At 42.3% G+C, this 21513-nt stretch overlaps 1 protein-coding gene across 2 annotated transcripts in view; it reads left to right on the top strand.

The window, feature by feature from the left end:
• CADM1 (cell adhesion molecule 1) overlaps nucleotides 1-21513 on the top strand; it is a 350167-nt gene that overhangs the window by 320955 nt on the left and 7699 nt on the right. Inside the window, exon 9 of one of the 2 annotated variants that reach the window (XM_061145059.1) lies at nucleotides 4097-4129. The exons of the other annotated variant lie outside the window; for it this stretch is intronic. Within the exon in view, the coding sequence (XP_061001042.1) occupies nucleotides 4097-4129 (33 nt within the window). The remainder of the gene's footprint in view (nucleotides 1-4096; nucleotides 4130-21513) is intronic. 2 annotated transcript variants of the gene reach the window in all.

The following is a 21513-nucleotide window of genomic DNA, read 5'->3' as shown; positions in this document are numbered from 1 at the left end:
TATATTGGCTAGTGCAGCACAACTGTGAGAATAAAATTGTCAGGGGGATTCCTCGCCTGCCCTGGCATCTAGATTTAAAGCAGTTCCATAACACAAACTGAAGGGGAATTCAATTAAGAAAACCCATTGGCTCCTTATTGACTTTAGTTAAGAAAATAAACCAAGGGAAAGTGTATTAAAATATGTCTGGACTGCTTAGTATGCTTTCATTTAAGCTTATGACAATCAAAATGGCAAAATTTAAATTCTTTACAATTAAGCTCTGCTTTCGAGCAGATTGGGTTCTCTGGGTTATTACCCTGTGCATTTTTTAATGTACACCCTACTCCCACCCCTCCCCGCCCCCCCCAAAAAAGGCAGCCTTGCAGTGAGTCTGGGTATTGTAAAGCAGGAGCACCACAGAGCAATTGGAGAAGAAAAAGTATTTAAGGTTGTAAATTTAATTTTGTTCTTGGATTTTCATTTTCATTTATGGCACCCGTTGTGTTTGAGACCACGGACTAATTTATGGATTAGTTTTAAACCCCCAGTCTGTCACACTCAATGAACAATTCTAAGTTGGAGAGAATCCATATGAAAGGATTAGAATGTGCCACAGTGGAGCTTACACATGACTGTTTCAACTAAATAGTGTCCAGCTGCCTCACACGCATTTTTTGGTGGATTTTGTTTTGGGGATTTACTTTTTTTGCTTCTTGGTTAAACAGGTAGTGTCTCTAATCTGACATATCGTCCGAACCTTTTGATTTTGAAAATATACTGCCATGTGAAATATAAGTGATGTTTAATTTATTCACGGTAGAGTTCCATAAACTGTTTGTATGGCTGGGAGACTGAAAGTCGATATTTAGCGAAATGTTCATCTTTCAAACCGCAGTGCAGGCCCTGCCCTTGGTTACCTTGTTTAATTATACTCATAAAACAGCTAGAGAGTGACTATTAAGACCATGCACACTTACTGGCTTTGCAAGAATGTGGGATTGTTTTTTCTTGACCATATAAAATAAATGTACGATAAATTTCTCCCTCATTGTAATTAAAATTAAAATAGAGACAATAGCTCAACAAGGCCTTTTTAATTTCATAGCCCTATACCACCGTTAAGTCCACCTCAACTTTCTGTGACCTATTTTTCTCCTAGGCTTAGTGCAAAGATTATTTTTTAAAGACAGCCACAGAATGAAGTTTGAAGAAAGTCTCCGTTAGGGCAATTAGGCACTCTCATTTTTCAAGTTAATTACAGCCTATGTTATCTTCTATTGGAAAGTTACTGTTTGCATCTTGCCCGTACACTTAAAATGTTGTAAAACAAAACAGTGACCCCACAAGTTGATTCACAGGGGTGGGCTAGCACATCTCTCCAGCCTTCTGATTACGATACCTTAATAAATCCTACTTCACAGAGCCACACTCACTTCAGAGCCAGGGTGTCTGTGGTTTCTGCGTGAAGTCGTAATGCAGTTATGAAGGAGAATTAGATTCTGTCACAGTGCTCTCCTGCAGGGAGCACAAAGTCACTTCTAAAGGGGTTTTTTTGTTTTTTTTTTTTTCCATTCTTTACTTGAAATAGCCTCTGTTCAGATACCGCACCAGATGCTCTTAGAGAAATGGAATCAGCAACTCCCCCAGTATACCCTCCATCTCGGTCTCAACTTTGTAGCCAACCTGTGTGTCCGCTGCAGTCTCTGCTCCATGGCTGATCCCTGGTTTCTGCCACTCCCAGCTGCAGTAACTGTGCTGTTTACTTGAACATGTGTTTGCTTTTAACTGTTTCAGAACCGTGTGTTTTCCTTCTCAACTTCCCTTTCTCTTCCCTGTTGGGTGCAATTGATGGATTTTGCATCCCCAGAACAGGGAGGCAAGCTGCACTGTGAACTTCTTTTGTTTATCCTCTAGTACCCACAGGGTAGTATACACCCAGCTTCTGTTTGTTTGATTTTGTCATAAAGCCAATGTGATGTTGTGATGTAGGAAGACAGTATCTTGTCTTCCTACAAGTCATCTGTTAATGCTAAGACATCATTTTTGGGGACCCTTAGGTTTTACCCCAGTCCCTTTCTTTCATTTTATATTAATGATTTAACTGGTGAAAATAAAGCATATTAGAATGCTGCTACAAAAATAGTGAACCAAAATGTTTATTGCTTTTTTTTAATTTTGGAAAAGAGCCAGTGTCTAGCCATAAAATGTATAAATTTGCATTTAAGTGTTTCTATACAAATGTGCATTTGATTTTGCCCCTCCATTTGAAAACACCGCAAACTAACATTGATTTGGATGTTTCGAGAAAGGAGATGTGTTGTGAGCATCTGATGTAGAGATGTTTCAACTGTACAATTTTTGGTATTGTTTTTTAACTGCTATTTTATGCATACAGACTTGTAAGTAAGTATTGCATTCTGATGTGGTTTATGTTTTTCTTTGCTTCATTTGTTCTTCAGAAACTCAGCTATAAGTTCAATGGCCTCTCAGACTTGTAGTTAATTCTGGCTCCTTAGAAGGGCTCTAATTTTTTGATGGTCTAGGATTCTGAGGAGGGCATGCCAATGAAGGGGAACACCGGTGTGAATTCATGTGTCATTTTTATAAATCAGAAGCACCAGGCTCCTTGGACCAAAAACAAAGTCACATTTGGCATTATGGTGCATTTAAACATTGCCTGTGTCAAGTCCGAAAGAGTCTTTTGGAGTCTCTTAAACTCATGAAAATAATTACCAGCTGCATGATTTTTAAAAAAAGTACAGATAACTACTCGCAGTGTTAACCCAAAATCCCACTTCCCCTCGACATGACCAGCTCGTGTGTGGGTATCACCACTGGTCTCTGGCCAGAAGGGGACCATGGAGGCAGACACCTTGAGAGAGTGGAACTGAACATTAAAACCAGGCTGGACGGGTTGACGTTGGAATGAAGTTGGCTAGAAGAGTGGTATTAAAACGACATTGGAAAAAGAATGTCACCATGCATTTTGTTAGATATTTATCCCACTTCCCCTGTAGCCAAAATGAAAAAGGAAATTTCTGGAGCCCCTTGGGGAATTTTCCATGAAGAGGAGCCAATACAGCAGGCTTGGTTTTGAAGCCTGAAAGGTTTTGAAGGAGAAAACTTGAACAGCATTAGAAATAGAAGAAGAAAGAGACAAACCACGGTTTCTTCCACAGCAAGTGCATCTGGCAGTGGAAAAGCATCACGTGCCATCTCCTAATTCACCCTGGAGACAGGACTCCTGGCAGCTCACAACAGTGAAAGTGGTTCTGGATCATGAGCTAAGGGATGACTGGATGCCTTAACTTTGGGAATGTCACATGATGAGAAGTGGCGTTTCACAAATTATGTGGACCTGGTTGTTTCCATGCCAGACTTCTGCTCTTAAGAGTGTAAGATAGTAAGATTTGCAGAGTGAAGGATGGGTGAGTGGTGAGTGTGTGAGTGTGTGTGTATAAAGACCAGTCCGAAAACCTTTAATATGTTCATCCCCATGGCCTCCAAGTTAACTGAACTTTCCAGCTGAACTCTGCTGAAATAACACACTGGATGAAAAACTTGAGCCCCTGTATTCATCTGCAGGCATCTGCCTATGAGCGTAAAAGGATCCTAAACACGCAATTGACTCAATGATGCCTGATTGGGAGTCGTAAAGCCCAAGTGCCTGGGTGGCTTGGGTTAAAACAGAGGCAATGTTTGAATGTATGAATCTGTTGTTCAGCCAGCCTCTCGGCTGAGCTTCTGTGTCGCAGTCCTGAGCCTTGATGCGTTCAGAGCCATCCACCAGTCACTGAGTTTGCACTGGTGTTTCTCATCACTTTGCATGTTCCCCTGACTCTTGACTAGCAAATAGATGTGTCCTGGCAAGTCCCCAAAACCAAAGAATTTACTGTTATCCTCACTGGCTCGCAGCTTTGAGCTGAAGGCATGTCTTAAAACAGTGCAACTCACTTCAAATGCTTTTGGCTTTTCATTTATTATTGCTTGTCACGCGATGTTCTTTGAAAGCTTGCTCATATATTATCTGTTCCATTTTTTTCCATTTTCCCTTTTTTTGCATGCCGTTCCTCCTGTTTCTTCCCTTCCTCCAATCCTCTGTTCCCGTCTGTAGACACCACGGCGACGACAGAACCAGCAGTTCACGGTTGGTACCACATTACTGTTTATCTACTTTCTCAGCACTGCTGAGCGGCAAGGCAAGCCTGGGAAAAAGAGAAATGTAGTCTTCAAGGGAAACTGTGTTCCAAGTAGACTGATCTCATAAATCTACTCTAATTTGTGAGGCTTGAAAGGATGTTGAGTCTTGTCATTTCTGTTGTAAGTTCAGTGGCCAGTGGTTGCAGTCTGGGGTGAGGCCACCTCCGCGCCGGCTAGCTGGGTTAGAGGAAGTTTTAGCTGCATGTAGCCCTTATTTCTATAATGCCACCAGACCCTGAAACATAAGGGACTCCAAAAAAAGAACTAATATTTGCCTTAAAATCATAGCATCTGAATTAAAGGCCCAGTTGCTTTCTTCATTTATAGGCTACAGTCATAGGTACATCTAGAAGAGGAGTCATTTGTAGGACAGATCAGGGTGAAAGATTCTTGTTTCAATGCATGACGTAGGAATGAGGAAGAAATTTGTTCTTTAATCATACTCCCAATCATACTCCCAATTTACCTCCATGACCACTTGCGCTCAATCTCCATATGTGCATATAAGTTTATGCTAACATGTGGCAGAAAACATCTCCAGAGTAAGAAGGATACCAGACATACATTTAAACAACGTTAACTGAGACTTGAAATAGATCATTTGTGGCAGGGTGGGGCGGGGGGGTGGGATATCTTGTAGACTAAATACTAAAAGAACTAACTCATTATGATTTCAGCCAAAAGTGGATAAAAATCAAGTAAGTGAAGCTCAGGAGTGGGTATCAGGGAATCCTTTGCCCAATTTCTCCTCTGACTTCCTAGGTTGGAAGAGGTCTATTCACTTTTCTAGGTCTCTCCCATTAGGAAATGAGAATCATGTTTCATCTGTATATTACTTTATTACTTAGCTCAAATCTCACCCTGCTGATATTGTGCTTTGGAGAAAGATATGTTAGTTAAAAGTAGGCTGAATTTTAATAACTGAATCCAAGGGAATTATTTGGTAAAGGGCCTACTTAAATCACTTTGCACGCTGTGGCAGAGTTGAAATCCATCATTTAAATGACAAAAGGTGATCAGCCAAGCCTATGTTGTTCATTCAACTTTTAGAAAACTAGCTCTTCCTAGCATGACTGACCTTCCTAAATAGGCCTACATTTAAGCCTTACCAGTTAGAAATCTCTGGCAAAACCTGTGTAAGCTGACTGTGAAGGTCAGGCCTTGATACTTGGCAGACCACCTCCATACCTGGACCTTCTGATGAGAAATTCTAAGAAAGCAGAACAAAGGTGGATATGGGGTAATACCCCTTCAGGCCCTAATTCACCTCCCCCTACCCTTTTCTGTTATTGGCATAAAGGGAAAACTTCATAAAATTAGTTAAAGGGCCAGATACACCAACAATCATGAGAAATCAATTAGGTATAAAACTTCCACTTTCCAAGGTAATGCCCCATAGTACTTGCTACATCTTAGGCATCACACTCCATTAAGCTCAGTTATTTGTAGGTTTCATCATTAATTGAGCACTTCCTGACTTTTATCGATTATTCTCAGAGCTTTAAGGCTATTTTAATGTAGTTCAAGAGATTTTGTTCTATTCTTTTTAGGATGCTTTAAGTTCTGAGCTTTCAATAATTAACTCCAGGGTCAAATGTAACCATAAGATTCCTGAATTCTGTGAGTTCTTTTGAAGAAATATTGATCATTTATCTCCTAAGACTCCAGACTTCTGTTTTCTAGGTCCCTTTAATAAAATTTGTGTACTTATATGACTCTAATAGTTTTAGGTCTTGGAGTTGGGTGGAATAATCAAGGTAAAAAATATATCCCTTGACCTGAAAAGTGAGAAATTAACTTTGGGGTCAGTCCTCATTTTAGGATACTAATAGGATCAAAAAAAGATCACCTTCACTTTTTCTTTCTCAATATGATCATATATTTCTCTATGGAGAAAGAGAAAGTGAAGGTGATATCTTTTGAGGGTATAATAAAGAGACACTTGGAATAGAACTCAAATTCCTGTGACAGGAAACAGAGATGCCTGTGTACCATGAGAAGCAAGCACTTTCTTACTAGTTCAGGGATAGTGTTCAAGCCAGCAGTATCTCAGGTAGGATGCTGTTGACCAGCATGCATGAAAAGTATACCTTGAGCCAAGAAATTCAGGGAGAAAAAATGGAAATAAGAATAATATGTGTGAATAATAATAATATCATATATGTACATATATGATTCCTTAACAGCAGGAGGAGAGAAGTGATAATCCAGGTTAATTCCTATAAAATGCATTCATAAATACATGCCCCAACTTATCTAAAACCCTCATAGCATCCTCACAAAGGGATCCTACCACTTTTAAACAGCATACTCTCCAGCCTGCAGCAGAAAGCTTGAATGAAAGCCAAAGTAATATCTAGAATTTGACTTGACAGAGAGGGAAAAGTCTTCCAGGTCAGTTGCCAGGCAGGTCAGTTGCCAGGATAGAAGAGGTAATAGAATGTGATGGAAGTTACAAAGCAGGGGACCAGATTGCCAAGGAGATGAGGATATAGAACTGATTTTATTGAAGTGATTTATCGGTAAACCCATGTGACTAAGATTCACTCGAGACTTATCTTGAGGTGTTCATGTTGGGGATCTGGGCCTAGAAAAATGTGGTTTGATAACTTGGCAACTTAAATGACAAGACATACTAGGTTAGCCAGTTGTGACCATTGTACTGGTCCTAAAGTTTTCATAGTGGATTTCCTTCCATATTTCTCCTTTCTAAAAAGGAAAAAAAAAATTTTACAAAATGCTTTCCCTTTGAAGACTCATTAAAATGTTTTATTCAAGCTTGTGTTGCTCGAGTACGTATGAAGTATATCAGTTGTTGATGTATGTTGACCTTTTGTTCTTACCAATATCTGATTGAAATAAGCATGTATTGGAAGGTTAGAAGTGCATGGGCATGATTCAAAAGCAAATGGATTTTCTCCAAAAAGAAACCAAACAACAGTCAGCCACAGTGTGTCTTTAAGGATGTAATTGATAGTAAAGATACATGTGTGTAAGAATGGGACTCCTAGACTAGGGTGACTGAAGGGGTCTTCTTTGAAGAAGGATCTCGAGCATTTGCGTTTTTGGAGCTCATCCTTAAGGCCTGGACAGGAAGAATCTTGTGTCACGTGTGCATGTTGAGCAATGCCAAAAAAAAAAAAAAAAACACTCTGCCAAATCCTGGTACCATATGGTCTGAAATTGATGGCAGAAATGCATGAGTGATGTGAGCACGGATGGTGCAGTCGTCCTCGCGGTTATTGATGTGTGGGTGCGCGTGATGGTTTTGTCTGTCTGTTCCCGTGTGGGCGCCTCTCTGTGAGTGTCATGTGCCTGTCCTTGTGCCCTGTGTCTCCCTCTCCCTGCCCCCACCCACCTCCCTCTCGTGAGGTTTTGGGTGGCAGCATGCCCGTGATCTGGAATAGTGCTTGTGCTTTTGCTGCACTGCAGTCAGCTGGCTTCCTCTGGGTTTGGGGTTCTCTCTGTCTTTCTCTTTCTCTCTCTCTCCCCACCTGCTGTTTTGTTTTTTTTTTTTCCCAAGGCTACCTGTCCTTTTGCTTTCCACCTCCTAATACATTAGAGGCTGATGGTCTCAAGATTTATAACCCCAAATGAGGTAACTAGTTTTTAATTCAGTTTGCAAGTGTAGCGAGACTCTCACCGGGAACCCCCTCTGACATGATTTTTCATTTTCAGTTTTGACTCCAAAACGTTTGCCCTGTGCTAGATCCATGCTCTTCTCCTAGAACACTGCCCTTAGGTAACTGCCCCACAAATCTCTCTTTCCCTGACTTATTTTCTGAGTAGTGCAAGCCGTGATGGAAGTCTAAAACCACATGAAATTTCTTATCTTTCTGTTCAATTGTGGGGAAATTCCGAAGCCCGTTTTTAAGGAGCGATAGCCAGCAGTGCGCATTATTACAACCTCTATATCCGCCACCTGTGTATGCACCCCTCTGCACACCTCTGTGTCTGAGTACACAACATGGCATTCAAAGGCTGCCATGCAGTCCAGGGACGCTGCAGACATGTGTGTTCTACTAAGAATCAAGCCAACGAGGTTTACGAGTGGCTGCAGGACCTGAAGATTGTGTTTCAGCCTTGCTATGCAGTTTGCAAACAATATGCTACTGTTTAACGGCGTGAACCAAATTTCTGCTAATGGGATGAAGGGAAAAACTCTCCAGAAAAGCTGACAAAGCAGGAAGAACAGGATGACTGACTGAGCTTTTAGAATAAAACAACTGGGGGCGTCTGAACTCTTAATGGCTGGTGATGGAAGTAACAGATTCCATAATATGACCAAGTGATCAGATGTGTGCTGCTTAGGTAAGAGAGAGACCATCGCCTACTTTTTCATAATGGGAATAATACTAGGGACATTGGGAAGTTTTTTGTTTCCTAGAGGTTTTATTTGATCATTCTGTTTTGGAAGTTTCAGGAAAAAAAGGGGGAAACCCTAAAGAACTCAACCCCAAACATTCAGATTTTACTTGACCTTGAATTTATTTAAATATCTCTAGGATTTCTTGCTGTTTCTAATTTTTGAAGTTTTCCTTAACCTGGTTTAAAATTGTCATACCATTCATACCATTTTTAGAAGCCAGTGATTTCTGCTGGCAAGGAGGAGTAACTCTCCCAACAGCAGAAGCACTGTCTGCAGAAAGGCATGGGATAGGCAGTCCATAATAGCATCACGAAGAAGTGAGATTCCTGCCTGTGGAAGTGATGATTCTCATGTATTAAATCATGTTTGCACCTCAGGATTTTATTAATTGCTCAAAAGAAAATTCCATATGGACCAAAAGTAAACTTTCATTTGTTTAACAAAGTTTAGAAAAATGTGTTGAATACATTTTAATTGAAGTGACGAGGAAAGGCTTCAACAAGTGATAAGAGCAAAACTCAGAAGTAATTTCCCACTTATTGTTAAATGGTGGAGTTTCCTTTTGAAGACTATTTTCTGCCTCATAAAATGCATCTTTGTCTTTTTCTTTGAGAAAATGAGAGCTGTATAATTTTTATCATGAAAGAAAACTACCTAAGCCAAAGCAATTTTAGGAGGTAAATTTTGCTTGTCTTTACTTGTACACTCAGTGCTTCAGTAAACTCTTCCTAATTATATTTATTCTGAAATTAGCCAACTATGGAGGAGCACTATAGATTCATAGAATGAGCAATAGTAGTGCAAAAATACATTTAACACCACTAACTTAAATGGCTTCCCACTTTCAGATGTAATATGAGCAGTAGATTCCAGATGATTTGGTATATTTTAAAGTTTATGCCATTAAAAATGACAGTTTCATCTTTAATGAGGTGTGTATAAACTGTCTGTCACTTTTTAATGGGAAACTTTGCATATCAATGATATTTCATAAACATATTTGTCTTTATTTTGTAAAATTAGCTTTCTAATGCCCTCCCCAGGGAAACAAGCCTTCAGCAGTAAAGCTGCCTACTTGAAACATCCTCGTTTAATATGGTTCAGTGGGTGCCAAGCACGTATGTAGAATGCTTTGATATTCATTGGGTCACGTAAAAGTGAGGGATTAGCCTCCTGAGAACTGCAAATTCATAATTAACTACAAAGAAGTTCTTTATGTTGCCCATTTATAACAATTATTCAAATAATTGTGTTCATCAGTCTTTATACAATGAATAAAGCCAATTAGAAATGGGAACACTTTCAACCAATCAGATTTCAGAACCAGTGCACAACATCCCTACTCAGTTGCCTCTGTAATTTATTGCATTACTCACTGCTTTCCCATGGTTGCCTAAATCCATAGTTTGGGAACATCCATGAATTTTGAATCCTCCCATGTTTAATTGGCACATGTCCTTGAATATTGGCATCCAAGGGTCATGATAGAAATTCTTCAAGCGCTCATATGACTCTTTCACAGCACCAACCTAACTACCAGTATTCAGTTGGCTTCTTTATAAAGGAGCTTCCCTGATAGCTCAGCTGGTAAAGAATCTGCCTGCATGCAGTAGACCCTGGTTCGATCCCTGGATTGGGAAGATCCCCTGGAGAAGGGAAACGACTACCCACTCCAGTATTCTGGCCTGGAGAATTCCATGAACTATATAGTCCATGGGGTCGCAAAGAGTTGGACACAACTGAGCTATCAATATTCATTTGGTTTCTTTATAAAACAACTTACAAAATCCAAGCTTTTACTGTCCATTTCTACATAAGTGTTTCTGTTGATTTGGGACCTTTTGAATCGTGTGATCAGTTTGACATTGCTTATTTCCAGAGCATTTGTTTTAGTTGCTATTATGCTTTTGCTGTTAGTTCACTGAGCATTACTCCCAAATCATTAATTCAGCAACTACTTACTGAGTATATTTTGTGCTTAACCATAAGAGAAGAGAAAGATGGAAAAAAAAAAAAAAAGCATGCCCCTTATTCCACTTTACAGGTCCACAGGTATCTTCAAAAGTGACAAATCTCATCAGAGAAATATTAGCCAATTATTGTGCAGACGAGGGGACCTGGAGCAGGTCTGCTCAAACCAGACACGACTTTGAGCTAAACAGGGAGAAACAAGTAAAGGACCCCTTGATTGCCTAAGATTTTGTGGTGCTTTTAACTTCATTAAAGGGAGTAGCCTGCAAATACAGCAAGAGGAGAGGGAGGCCGTCTCCTCACTAAGCCCCCCATGGTTTATCTGTTTCCGCCTTCACCTCTTTCCCCTCCAAACACAGCTAGCTGAGAGCCGTCCCAGCTGGCCAACATTGGTGCTAACTCGGATACAGGCATTTCAGGCTCCACTTGATTATCTCCTGACCTAACTGCTTTTTCAGCTTTGAGGGTTTCATTTTTTTTCAGGAATACCACTGGTTTTTGAAATTCTCTTTTTGAAAAATATTTTGCAAATCAGATTTTCTGATGAAAGCATAACCTGCAATCTGCAGTTAGCAGATGCCTCACCATTTTGAAATAAATGATCCAAGATCATCATCAACTGATAATGAACTGTGTTTGTCAGTCTTGGCCAGGAATTTCAATTTATAGTAAAATGTGAACTAAAAGTTACATACATCAGTATGTAACATCTAAATATATTTGTATTTAAGAGCTCTATCAGAGCATCGACAGCGAACAATCAGGCTTTATTTATTTTTTTTCTTTCTGCATGCCGTTATGAATGAGTGATTTGAAACATTCACCTTCATGTTTCATGTGCTTTGAAAGTGGAGACTGAGGAATCTTTCTGCCTCGATTGTGTATCCATAACAAAATGAAATGATTGGAGAAATGTACTTATGGATTAATACATTTAAGCTCTCCAAAAAAGAGAGAGATGGCAAGAGATTTGGCTCATGTTTTTTTTTTTTAAATTTTAAGAAATTCATCCTCAGTTCTTAAGTGTTTTGTTTATGTCCCTTGAGGAATGAAAAGAAAAACGATTTGTTTTTACTTGTAAGGCCTTACTCAGTTGCCCAATTCCGCAGAAGAACTGGACAGTGAGGACCTCTCAGGTAAGGGCTAGTCATTAGGTAAAAGGCTCTGCAGTGTCCAACCTGTGGGCCCTCCGTCCACTTCCACAACATGGCCATTTGGATCACTCAGCAGTTAATTCAAAACTATGGGTTTTGAGACTAAAGAAAGAACAGATTTTTATTAACACTTTCTTCCTCCCCACCCACCTCTCTTCCCTGTGTATTTCTCTGATAGTATATTGCATGTATATTTCAAATTGGGGCTGACTCTGTAAAGCAGTAGAGGTCAAATCATCTTTAGGATTGTGCTAAAGCCACTCTGTTCACTGGCTTAAAATAATTTTTATGTTCTAAGTATATAATGGTTCATGAAAAATTTGTTGCATTTCAAAGCTTTTTAAGGATGTTGGATTATGAGACAAGATCTTTATTTAAAAAAAAAAAACAAACTCATATTGATCATCCCCTTCTGTGGAATATACTAGAAAAGCCAGGTCATAGTTAATCTTAGAAGGTGGGGGCAGGGAGGGGAAGAGAGGAAGGGAGGGGGGTAATTGTTTTGTCACACACCATGATGTAAACTAATTATCCACCTCAGACCTTTTTCACAGCACACTGAGCTCTTGCAAAAGTAGGTTTCATGCTTGATTCCAGGATTTAGGTGTTACTAATCCAGAAGAAGAAGCATATCCTAAAAAGGAGGGGAAGGAGATTTAAAATGGTCAGAGCTAAACAATTATATGGTCTCCCATGATGTCCTGGTACTTCACTGCCAACCAGCTATAGCTCCTGAACATTTTGATCAGTTGCTTCTTAGTAAGTCAGTAAGGAAGGGCCCTTCCTCATTAGGAGAAACCAAGGCATAGGACCGTAGATCCAGCCATTTGGAAACAAGGGTTCCATGTTGCCCTTCTTGGAGAGGTTTCACTGCAGCTCCCTTGAATAGTTGGTGGTTGTTGAGGTGTGGCTTTAACTGCAGGTCTTACTTACCCAGTGAGAGAATGAGCTAGTACCACTGTCTTTCACAGTCAGTAGATTTATTGCCTCCTCTGTGCTTCTGTCAAGCCTCAAGGATGCCTTTATTTTTCTGCTAGGTAGCATGTCCCAGTCTGAACTTGAACTGTTGGATTTTCCCGCAGAGTGGAAGCTCCAGGAGGCCATATCGGTTTTGTTCACTGCTGTACACCTGTTGTGTTGTAAACTCTCAACTGATGCTTGTTGGACGAATAACTGAATTCAAATCCCAAGGAATTTAGATAGATAAATAGAAGATTAGAAAGATAGCTGGCCATCAAAGCAGTGTTTTATTTTTGCCTCCAGTTTGTGATGGATTTAGAGAAGTTGCAAAAACATTAGCCTGATCTTTTTCTTTTGAAGTGAGAGTAGATGAGTCCTTCTCCCTGCTTAGAATATCATGCTGAGTGTAAGTAGTCCACTCATTTCTGACCCTGACCCTAAATAAAACAGCCCTGTGACACAGTGGCAATTGGATCATCTCAAGGATCCTAAGAAGGGACTGAGTTCTCCTTGGCCCTGATCCCTCTTGGCATATCAGCCAGACAAGGATCACTCAGATATGCAGAAGTCATTTTTCTCCTCCTTAGGAAAAGGGGACTAAAGCAGCCATTACCCCTTCCTCCAGCATCATCAGTTAAAGACTACTGTGGGTCTCTCAGCTCTGCACCAAGTCAGATGCAGCCTTGCCGCAGCTCTATCAATCACCCCTGAGTCGAGAGCAATAAACCAACAACTGTTTGTGTTCATAATAATTCGGTTAAATTAATAATTACGTTGTTCCCCCCTCCCCATCCAGGAACACTGCAGTCACACATTGCACAGAAGCCATAAGTCAAGTAGAACCCTGATGATCCATCAGGCAGGGGCTGGGCTGCCTTTGCATCTGGTTTGATGAACTAATCAAAAACTGATTAGCACCTTTGTTCAAAGGGGATGCTGATTAATCAATTACTATTGATTGTGAGCATGGCTTCACTCGGCAGCAAAGAGACGTCTGAAGGGAAAAAAAAAAACACCCAATAAAAATTGAGCAGCTGTCATAGTGTTTAAATTTATTAAAACAAAATACATTATTTTTTATGAAGCTGTCTTGAAATGGGTCACTGAAGGGGAGCATATTGATTGAGAAAGGATGAACTTCTCAAATTTCTGTAGCCTGGAGACTGAATTCAATTATAAGACAAGACAAACAGGTTAACACCCGTCTTAAACAGTCCATCAATAAATTAGAGGAGGTGTTGCACATTTAATGCTAAACTGTGGTAATGAATAATATTACCGTCCATTCCCTGCTCCATCTGGGTAGAAATTTCATTCTTCCCTTGTTATGGATAAATGTTACATCCTGCTTTTTCCTTCAAAATAATGCTGGTCTGTCTTCTGCTCGCCCCCTGTTCCCCTCCTCCTCCCTGATTCACCACTGCCACCTCAGCTAATGACAATTTCATAAGCACCATATGGTGCCCCAGCCTTACCCAGCAAAGCAAGTTGCCCAGCTGATCCTCCTCTTTAATCTGCATTAAAAAATTATGCTTGTGTGTAGTTCAGTGATTTAATTATTGGTGGACCTGGGGAACTTCTCCAGTTCTACTTTGAACCCTTTCATTGACTTTTTGGGTGTTAACTTTATTGATGATGGATCCACAAGAGTTTTCAATTGTTTTATCAATTACATCTGCTGTTTCCCTGTGACAGCTGGTGGTTATTGCCACCCATGTGGAATAGTATGGCTTCAAGCCTATTTATCCTTCTATTTTATTTTAAAACTTTTTAAAAAATGTCTCCCAACTGCCTTGCTCCCTTCAGCAATGGAAGGGCCTTTGGGGACTGTTTAGTGGAGTATGGTGGTAAATATACAGCGTGCCAGAGAATAGCCTTCTGGCACAATCAGAGCAATCCATCAGGCTTCTGCTTTTGAAGCAAAGGCACCAACAAGAAATTTCAGAGCTCTCATGCTTCCCAAAGACAAGTTTTCAGTTCCAGCCCTAATACAAGAAAGTGATCTGGAAGAAAAAACTTCTCCCTCACAATCCATAGGAAAGTGTGGATGGAAGGCAAATTCTAAGTGGCCTTGATAATTCATGTTAGTTGTTAAGGAAGGATCTAGGTGAGCTAACTCTAGTCCCTTAAATGATTAAAGAGGAAACATGGGCTTAAAATATGGTCTTGGTTTAGTTAATGGAGCTTCCCTGGTTACTCAGACGGAAAGAATCTACCTGCATTGCAGGAAACCTGGGTTTGATCGCTGGGTCGGGAGAAAGGAAATTCTCCATTTCCCTGGAGAAGGAAATGGCAACCCATTCCAGTATTCTTGCCTGGAGAACTTCATGGACACAAGAGCCTGGCAGGCTATAGTCCGTGGGGTCGCAAGAAGTTGGACACAACTGAGCAACTAACACTTCATTTAATGGAAGCCCTGAAAGGCCTTCAGATCCAGATTGTCAGTTCTGGGGTGGAATATATGACCATCTGTCTGGTGGGTGTCCTCAAAGTCTGACTTAACTTGCTTAAAATATGTGTAAGGAACTGTCAGTAGACCTAGTATTTAGGGGGACTCTTTCCTTACTGGCTCCCACATAAAGTATGGCCTAGATTTGGCAAACAGGCAATTGCATTTTTTGTTGTTGTTAGACTAGTAATAATAATGATGATGATAAAGAAAAACATCAAAACCCAGCTGGACTAGGTAGACACATTTAAGATATGGCCCCTAAATTTCAAGTGAGGTCTTCTTTAGCTTGTATTTGTATAGTGCTTGAGCGCTTAGAGAGCTCAGGCACACACGTAATCTCAGTGATCCGCATTCGTTCAGCAGTTGTTTGAGCTCCTGTGTGCTAGGCACAGGTCTGGGCACCAGGGATGCAGCAGTGAACAAAACCAACCAGGGGCTGGAGCTGCCCCAGATTTCACACGCCAGGATCCTGCCCTCAGGCAGTCATGTTCTTGTCCGGGAGACAGGCTCAAAGCACAGTGAAATGTCAGACTACTGCTATGAGAAAAATAAACCTGGGTAAGACGAAAGCGAATAACTACTGGGAAGAGGTGGAGGGTACAAATGCGCACAAGGGGAGGCCAGTGGGACAGGAAGACCAAGAGACGAGCGTGAGCCAGCTTGGGAGGATTGTTCCGAAAATCCTGTGGGATCATTGAGGAAGGGTTGTTTACAAATGAAGACGCTGGGGCTCCTGAGGTTAAATGATTTACTCAAGAGACAGAATCAGAATTCAAACATAGAATTTCCTGCCTTTTTGGGATACAGAGACTTTGGTTTAAAAAGTGATTATCCTTCCCCTGTGAAATCCACACTTCCTTTGTTCTGGGATCTTGAGAATCTTTTCCTCTTGGGCCCTTTTTGATTCAGTCTGTGCTTGCAAAGAAAGAGGCAGGGAAAGCTGGTTTCTCCAGAGCCCATCAGGTATATTGCTGACAACCAGGAAAGATCTTTCCCAGCATTGAATCAAGCTCTTTCCCATCCAGTGGCGACCTTAAACTCTGCTCCGCTGTTTTCAGCACCATTATCCCATTGATCTCCTAAATTGTGGGATGGATTTCCCCCTGAGCCGGTCCTGAATGCCATGGGAAGGTGCTGGGTTGCAGAGGGTTAAAACATGTAGATTCCCTTATTGCAAAATTCCATTTAATACAAGGCAGTAGACTGGCAAATCATACCGGGTCTGTGCCAGCTTGGCCATGACTTTACCACAACATGAGTTTGAATTTCATGATGTTGCTGATCTTCCCATAATCCAACATGCTACTGTTTCCCCCATGGGGAGGAAGGAGACCATCAAATAGGAACTTTTCCTTCCAAATTGATAAGTTGGCAGGCTCCAACACAAAATGTGAATTCCAGTTCTACAGGTTGGACACTGCTTTGGGGTGACTTCACCATATTCATTAATCCATCCTCACACCCCCAAATGCCTAAGGTCCACTGATGCATCTTTCTCCAGAGAGAGATTCTAGTGGGAAATGTATGTTTGGAAATACTTCACAAGTCTGTCCTCTTTATCAGGTGTCTACTCCTTTAAGGAAAACTCCAGTCTCATCCTCAGTGCCTTCCTGTTGCTTAAAATGGAAAAGGCAATCACACTTCTAAGTCGTCATCATTAGAGAGTAGAGAGGACTCAGGAGTGTGCCTTACGGTCTCTCTGGTGATGCTTAATGCCTTGGGAGCGCTTGCATCCTGTTGCATCAAGTCGTTTCCACTGTTGGTTAAATTAACAAAATCAAGTCACTTGAGAAGGGAGAGAAATCAGTATTAAAAAAAAAAAAAAAAATCTTGTTCTCATGCTTAGCTGACAAGAGCTTAATATCCTGATGCTTAAATGGTACACCTGAGTTATTACTTGGACGGAGTGGCCTTCGGCAGGCCCACAGCCTTGACCACCGCCCCAGACCACCAGTCACACTGTGTGCCATTCTGCATGAATGAAAAGAAGAGGCTTGGTGACTTCACCTCAGCTAGTGTCTCTGGGGCATCTTAACCTCTGAGAACGGCACTAAGTGTGCAGTGCAGCCCTTACTCCAAATGCTATAAGTATTTGCCTGGAATCAGTGATTAGAACTGGAATAAAGCCCGCCTTGGGCTTTATGACAGTGGGTTTCAATTTGACAAACACCTGTCGAGTGTCTATGACATGCCAAGCCCCAGCCCAGAGAGGCCCCTTCATATTCAGCAATACACTGGCTCCTCAAAACAGTCCTCTGAATTGTATGTGGCTGAGAGTGGCTTATTGACCTGCCTAAAGCCACAGAGAAAAGCAGTGCAGCCCAGCTTCTAGCCTGGCCTAGAAGGCTGTGGGCAAGTCCAGGGCATTTTCCAGCAGGCCACACAGCAGGTGAGCTCCTACCTCTTCTGGCATCTCCTGTCTGGGCCTCTTTCTGGAGAAAAAGATAGACAGTAACTGCCTAAGAGCACGGGTCCTGATCATTGTACAACCAGAGCCCGCGCACAGTACTTCTGATGTCAGTGAATGCCGACGGAGCTCTGGGCGGCAGGATGATGGTGATGATGATGACTGCAGTTTTTCTTTAAGTAGCTTAACATAGTTCTTTTGAAACGTTAGCATAGCTGGAGTTACACTGCTAGAATGAGATGCAGCTGAAGGATAGTCTTAGATGCCTGGGATGTTGTATGAGAACCTTCATGATTTTCTTGCCTTACATTTATTCCTTCCCTTCCACTCTCTCAGAAGACAGAAAAGAAAGGTTATGCTGCATGGAGGCTGGTGTGCTCCAATATGTATTAACATCTTAATGGGAAAGCTGTGCATGTACTGTATACATTTACTACTCTCTGACAAGAGGGAATTAAATGTCAGAAGGATTTGTAGCATCTATAATTGAATTGGTGCTGAGAAAAGCAAATCTTAAAGAAGAATAACATATTAGGATTAGCAAATAATGTGGCATTTTGTCAGCGCATGCCATTCAGTTTGTTCCCCTTCAGTAATAAAGTTGTGCTTTTTAAAATGCACACTTATTTTTGTTGTCGTGATGGGAGCTACAATAGGTGATGAGAATGAGAAGCTGTAGTTCTCAGATGGTGCCAGGTTTGGGGACTGGTTTTATCTTTGAGGTCAGAATCTGGTTTCGTCTCGGATGTGAAAAATCCACTGTCAAGCTTTTTCTTTCTTTCCAGTAAGAAGTAGCCAATGACGTCATGGTCATTAAGCATCCTCTGAGATCTAGTAATCCCTATAGCCCTAGGAAGCAGGGGGCAGCATTTCCACTATGAACACTGCTTCTCGAAGTTTCTAATTAAACTCACTTGTCCAATCAGACCTCAGCCTAGGAAAAAAGAATAGAACTAAAGCAAGTGACAGACAGAACTGTTGTGAAAAGTCAACAGTTACACTTTTCCCAAAGGTCAACAGGCAACAGTCATTCATAGAGAAGTGGCAGAAGGTTAAATATAGGATAGTACAGGTAGGAAGACCCATCTCCTTAGAACTTCCCCATGTCTTTGGTATTAATTTTAAAGATAAGACCTTGGGTAGTTTATAACCATTGTTAAAAAATAGTATGTGCATTTAAGGGGAGTGTCTAGCTCTCCCCAAGTTTTTGAGTATGCCTTCTAGCCGAGGCCAAGGGAGGGTTGAAATGTGAAGGAAGCCAAGGTAGGGTGGTCGTCCCGTCCCCTTCCATGTCTTTGAACTGTATGACTATATCACACTTCAGCTCCTCCAAGGAGAAAGTAGCCTGGCTGCAGTTGCAGTTGGCACTTGGCTCGGTGACCCCTCTGCCAAGGTCCCTGTCTGCCAGGAGCTTGTCTAGGACATCCTGGCCATTCCGTGGCTATCCATGGATCTCTGCCTCTGGCAGCGGAGGCTTCTGGGCTTTTCACAGATCCATGATTAAGGCATTCACGCAGCAGTTGATGTCAGGCGTCCCGTGCCAGGTGGTAAAGTAGCCGTAGAAACCGGGATCTGTTACAGCACCCTGTTTTAACACAGGCCGTGTGACTGCCAGAGTCCGGAGCTCAGGAGACCCTGGCAAGACGTTTGAGGAATAAGAGCGGGTAGAGAAAGGGGAGGCCCCTGGAGGGAGAGGAAGGAGACTGAAGTTCCCCACCATCACTTTTCTTGTTGGGCCCTAGGGAACAAGTGCCTTTAGAACTTACCCCCTGCACATTGCCCACGAGGAAAGGGTCAAGCCAGGTCACCCGGCCCCAAAGTAAAGAAAACTGAGCAGGTCCGGGCATCACTCTTGGGACAGTCTTTGAAGTTTTTTGTCCTTGCAGTTTCTAAGATGCTAATGGGAACCCCGGGTAGTTGAAACTGTGACCCAAGCAGTGGTAGCCAACTTAGTATTCTGTAAGCTGCTCGTAAACCCTCACCTGGAGTCAGGTTGTTCCAGCTTTTGGCCCAAAGAAGAGCTAACTCACGAATACTAAACAGTCCATGATTGATCTGTCCTTAAAGAGTCTCATGTCACACTCAGAGCCTCCAGGGCCTGCAGCCCGGGACCATGCGGGAAGGACTGTGCCCCATCTCTGAGCTGACACTTCCCAGCAGCTGCGCAGTGCCCCTGAAAATCCGGCTCACAGAAGGACGAGGCCTGAGTCACCCGAAGTCCCGTGAGAAGTGATTGATGGGGAACTCTCAGCAGAAGTGAACAGTTACACCGTACTAAGTGAGAGGGACAGTTGTGTCTCTTAAAGATAGGAAAACACTCCCTTCTAAACCAAGAGCTGTCCACTGCCTGAGGATCGGTGTTTTAATGCACTTTAATGCTTTACTAGTGCTTTAATGCCCACATACTTTTTTTAATAAGTAATTTTTTTATTTTTAATTGGAGGATAATTGCTTTACAATGTTGTGTTGGTTTCTACCATACAACAATGTGAATCAGCCATAAATATACATATGTTTCCCTCCCTCTCGGGCCTCCCTCTCACCCACCCCCCGCCCCTCTAGATCATCACAGAGCACTGGGTTGAGCTCCTTGTGCTATATAGCAATTTCCCACCAGCTCGCTGTATTACACATTAGGTAATGTAGAAGCTAGGGCTTCCCTGGTGGCTCAGCGATAAAGAATCCACCTGCCAATGCATGAAACATGCATTCCATCCCTGAGTCAGGAAGATCCCCTGGAGAAGGAAATAGCAACCCACTCCAGTATTCTTGCCTGGGAAATCCCATGGACAGAGGAGCCTGACAGACTACAGTCTATAGGGTCACAGAGAGTCAAACCTGACTTAGCGACTAAACAACAACAGTGTAGAAGCTGAGGGCGGCTGTAGAATCTGTAGGCTTCCTTCTCTGCCTGATTCGAAAAGCAGCCTGAAATCTGGAGAGGATGTTCCCCAGAGAAACTGATGGGACCCGAGGGAAAGGCTCTGCACCCCGCAGGATGTGTGGGTGATGGTGAAAGGCACGGGCGTTTCCAGAGTCTCCTGTGTGAGGGAGTTGCTCGAGGAGCAGTTGTGAGCAGGACAAGAAGGTCACTCGGCCAGTGGACCTTGTGGGCCCCATGCTCCTATTGGTTGGTGACACTGCTCTGGGGTCCAGTTTGCATTCTGCTCCCATAGCCTGGTTCCTTTCTGTGTAGCAGCCTGTGTAACTGCTTAGGGCTGTGAGCGAGGCCCACAGCATCCAGGGGTAGGGAACCAGCCTTCACCTGGGCCCCCCACCCAAAAAATGAAAGTCGCTCAATCATGTCTGACTTTTTCTATCCCATGAACTATAATCTGCCAGGCTCCTCTGTCCGTGGAATTCTCCAGGCCAGAATACTGGAGTGGGTAGCCTACCCCTTCTCCGGTGAATCTTCCTGACCCAGGAATCGAAGCAGGGTCTCCTGCATTGCAGGCAGATTCTTTACTAACTGAGCTGCCACCTTGGACCAATCAACGACACTAGAAAAACTCCCCACTCAGCCCACATGTGGACACACAAAAAGGAATGAGACGAGTCTGGAGACAGCGCCACTCTTCATAGAGGAAGCCAGGCCACACCAGACGCTGGAGGACAGCCAGAACTGCATCAGGGCCTCCCGCAACAAACCCCGGGGCAGGCCAGGGATGGAACGAGGTGGGGCAGAGCTGCAGCCCACTCTGTTCCCTGTCAGTTCAACACCACTTACCTTCTGTGTCCGTCCGCAGTAATTGAAGGCCCGAGAGATGTCTCAGTGATTAAGTGGTGGTAGTAAACTTTCTGATCAAAGTGAGTATCGGAAGATAGCTGGAGAGATTACCCTTATAAATAAGTTATCTATAAAATATGTATGTCCCTGAGGATGAGAAAGATAACTAGAACCTAGGTATTTAATGTGGGCACAGGGCAAGAAGAAATGAGCCTCTTCAGCTCTGAGTTTCTGGAAAGCAAAGGTCAAATGAATGATTTTTGACTGGAGAAATTAATCCCACAGATACGT

The sequence above is a fragment of the Dama dama genome, chromosome 1 (genome assembly GCF_033118175.1).
Source record: "Dama dama isolate Ldn47 chromosome 1, ASM3311817v1, whole genome shotgun sequence".
Lineage (NCBI taxonomy): Eukaryota > Metazoa > Chordata > Mammalia > Artiodactyla > Cervidae > Dama > Dama dama.
Note: the sequence above shows the minus strand (reverse complement) of the source record. Positions and strands in the feature narration are given on the sequence as shown.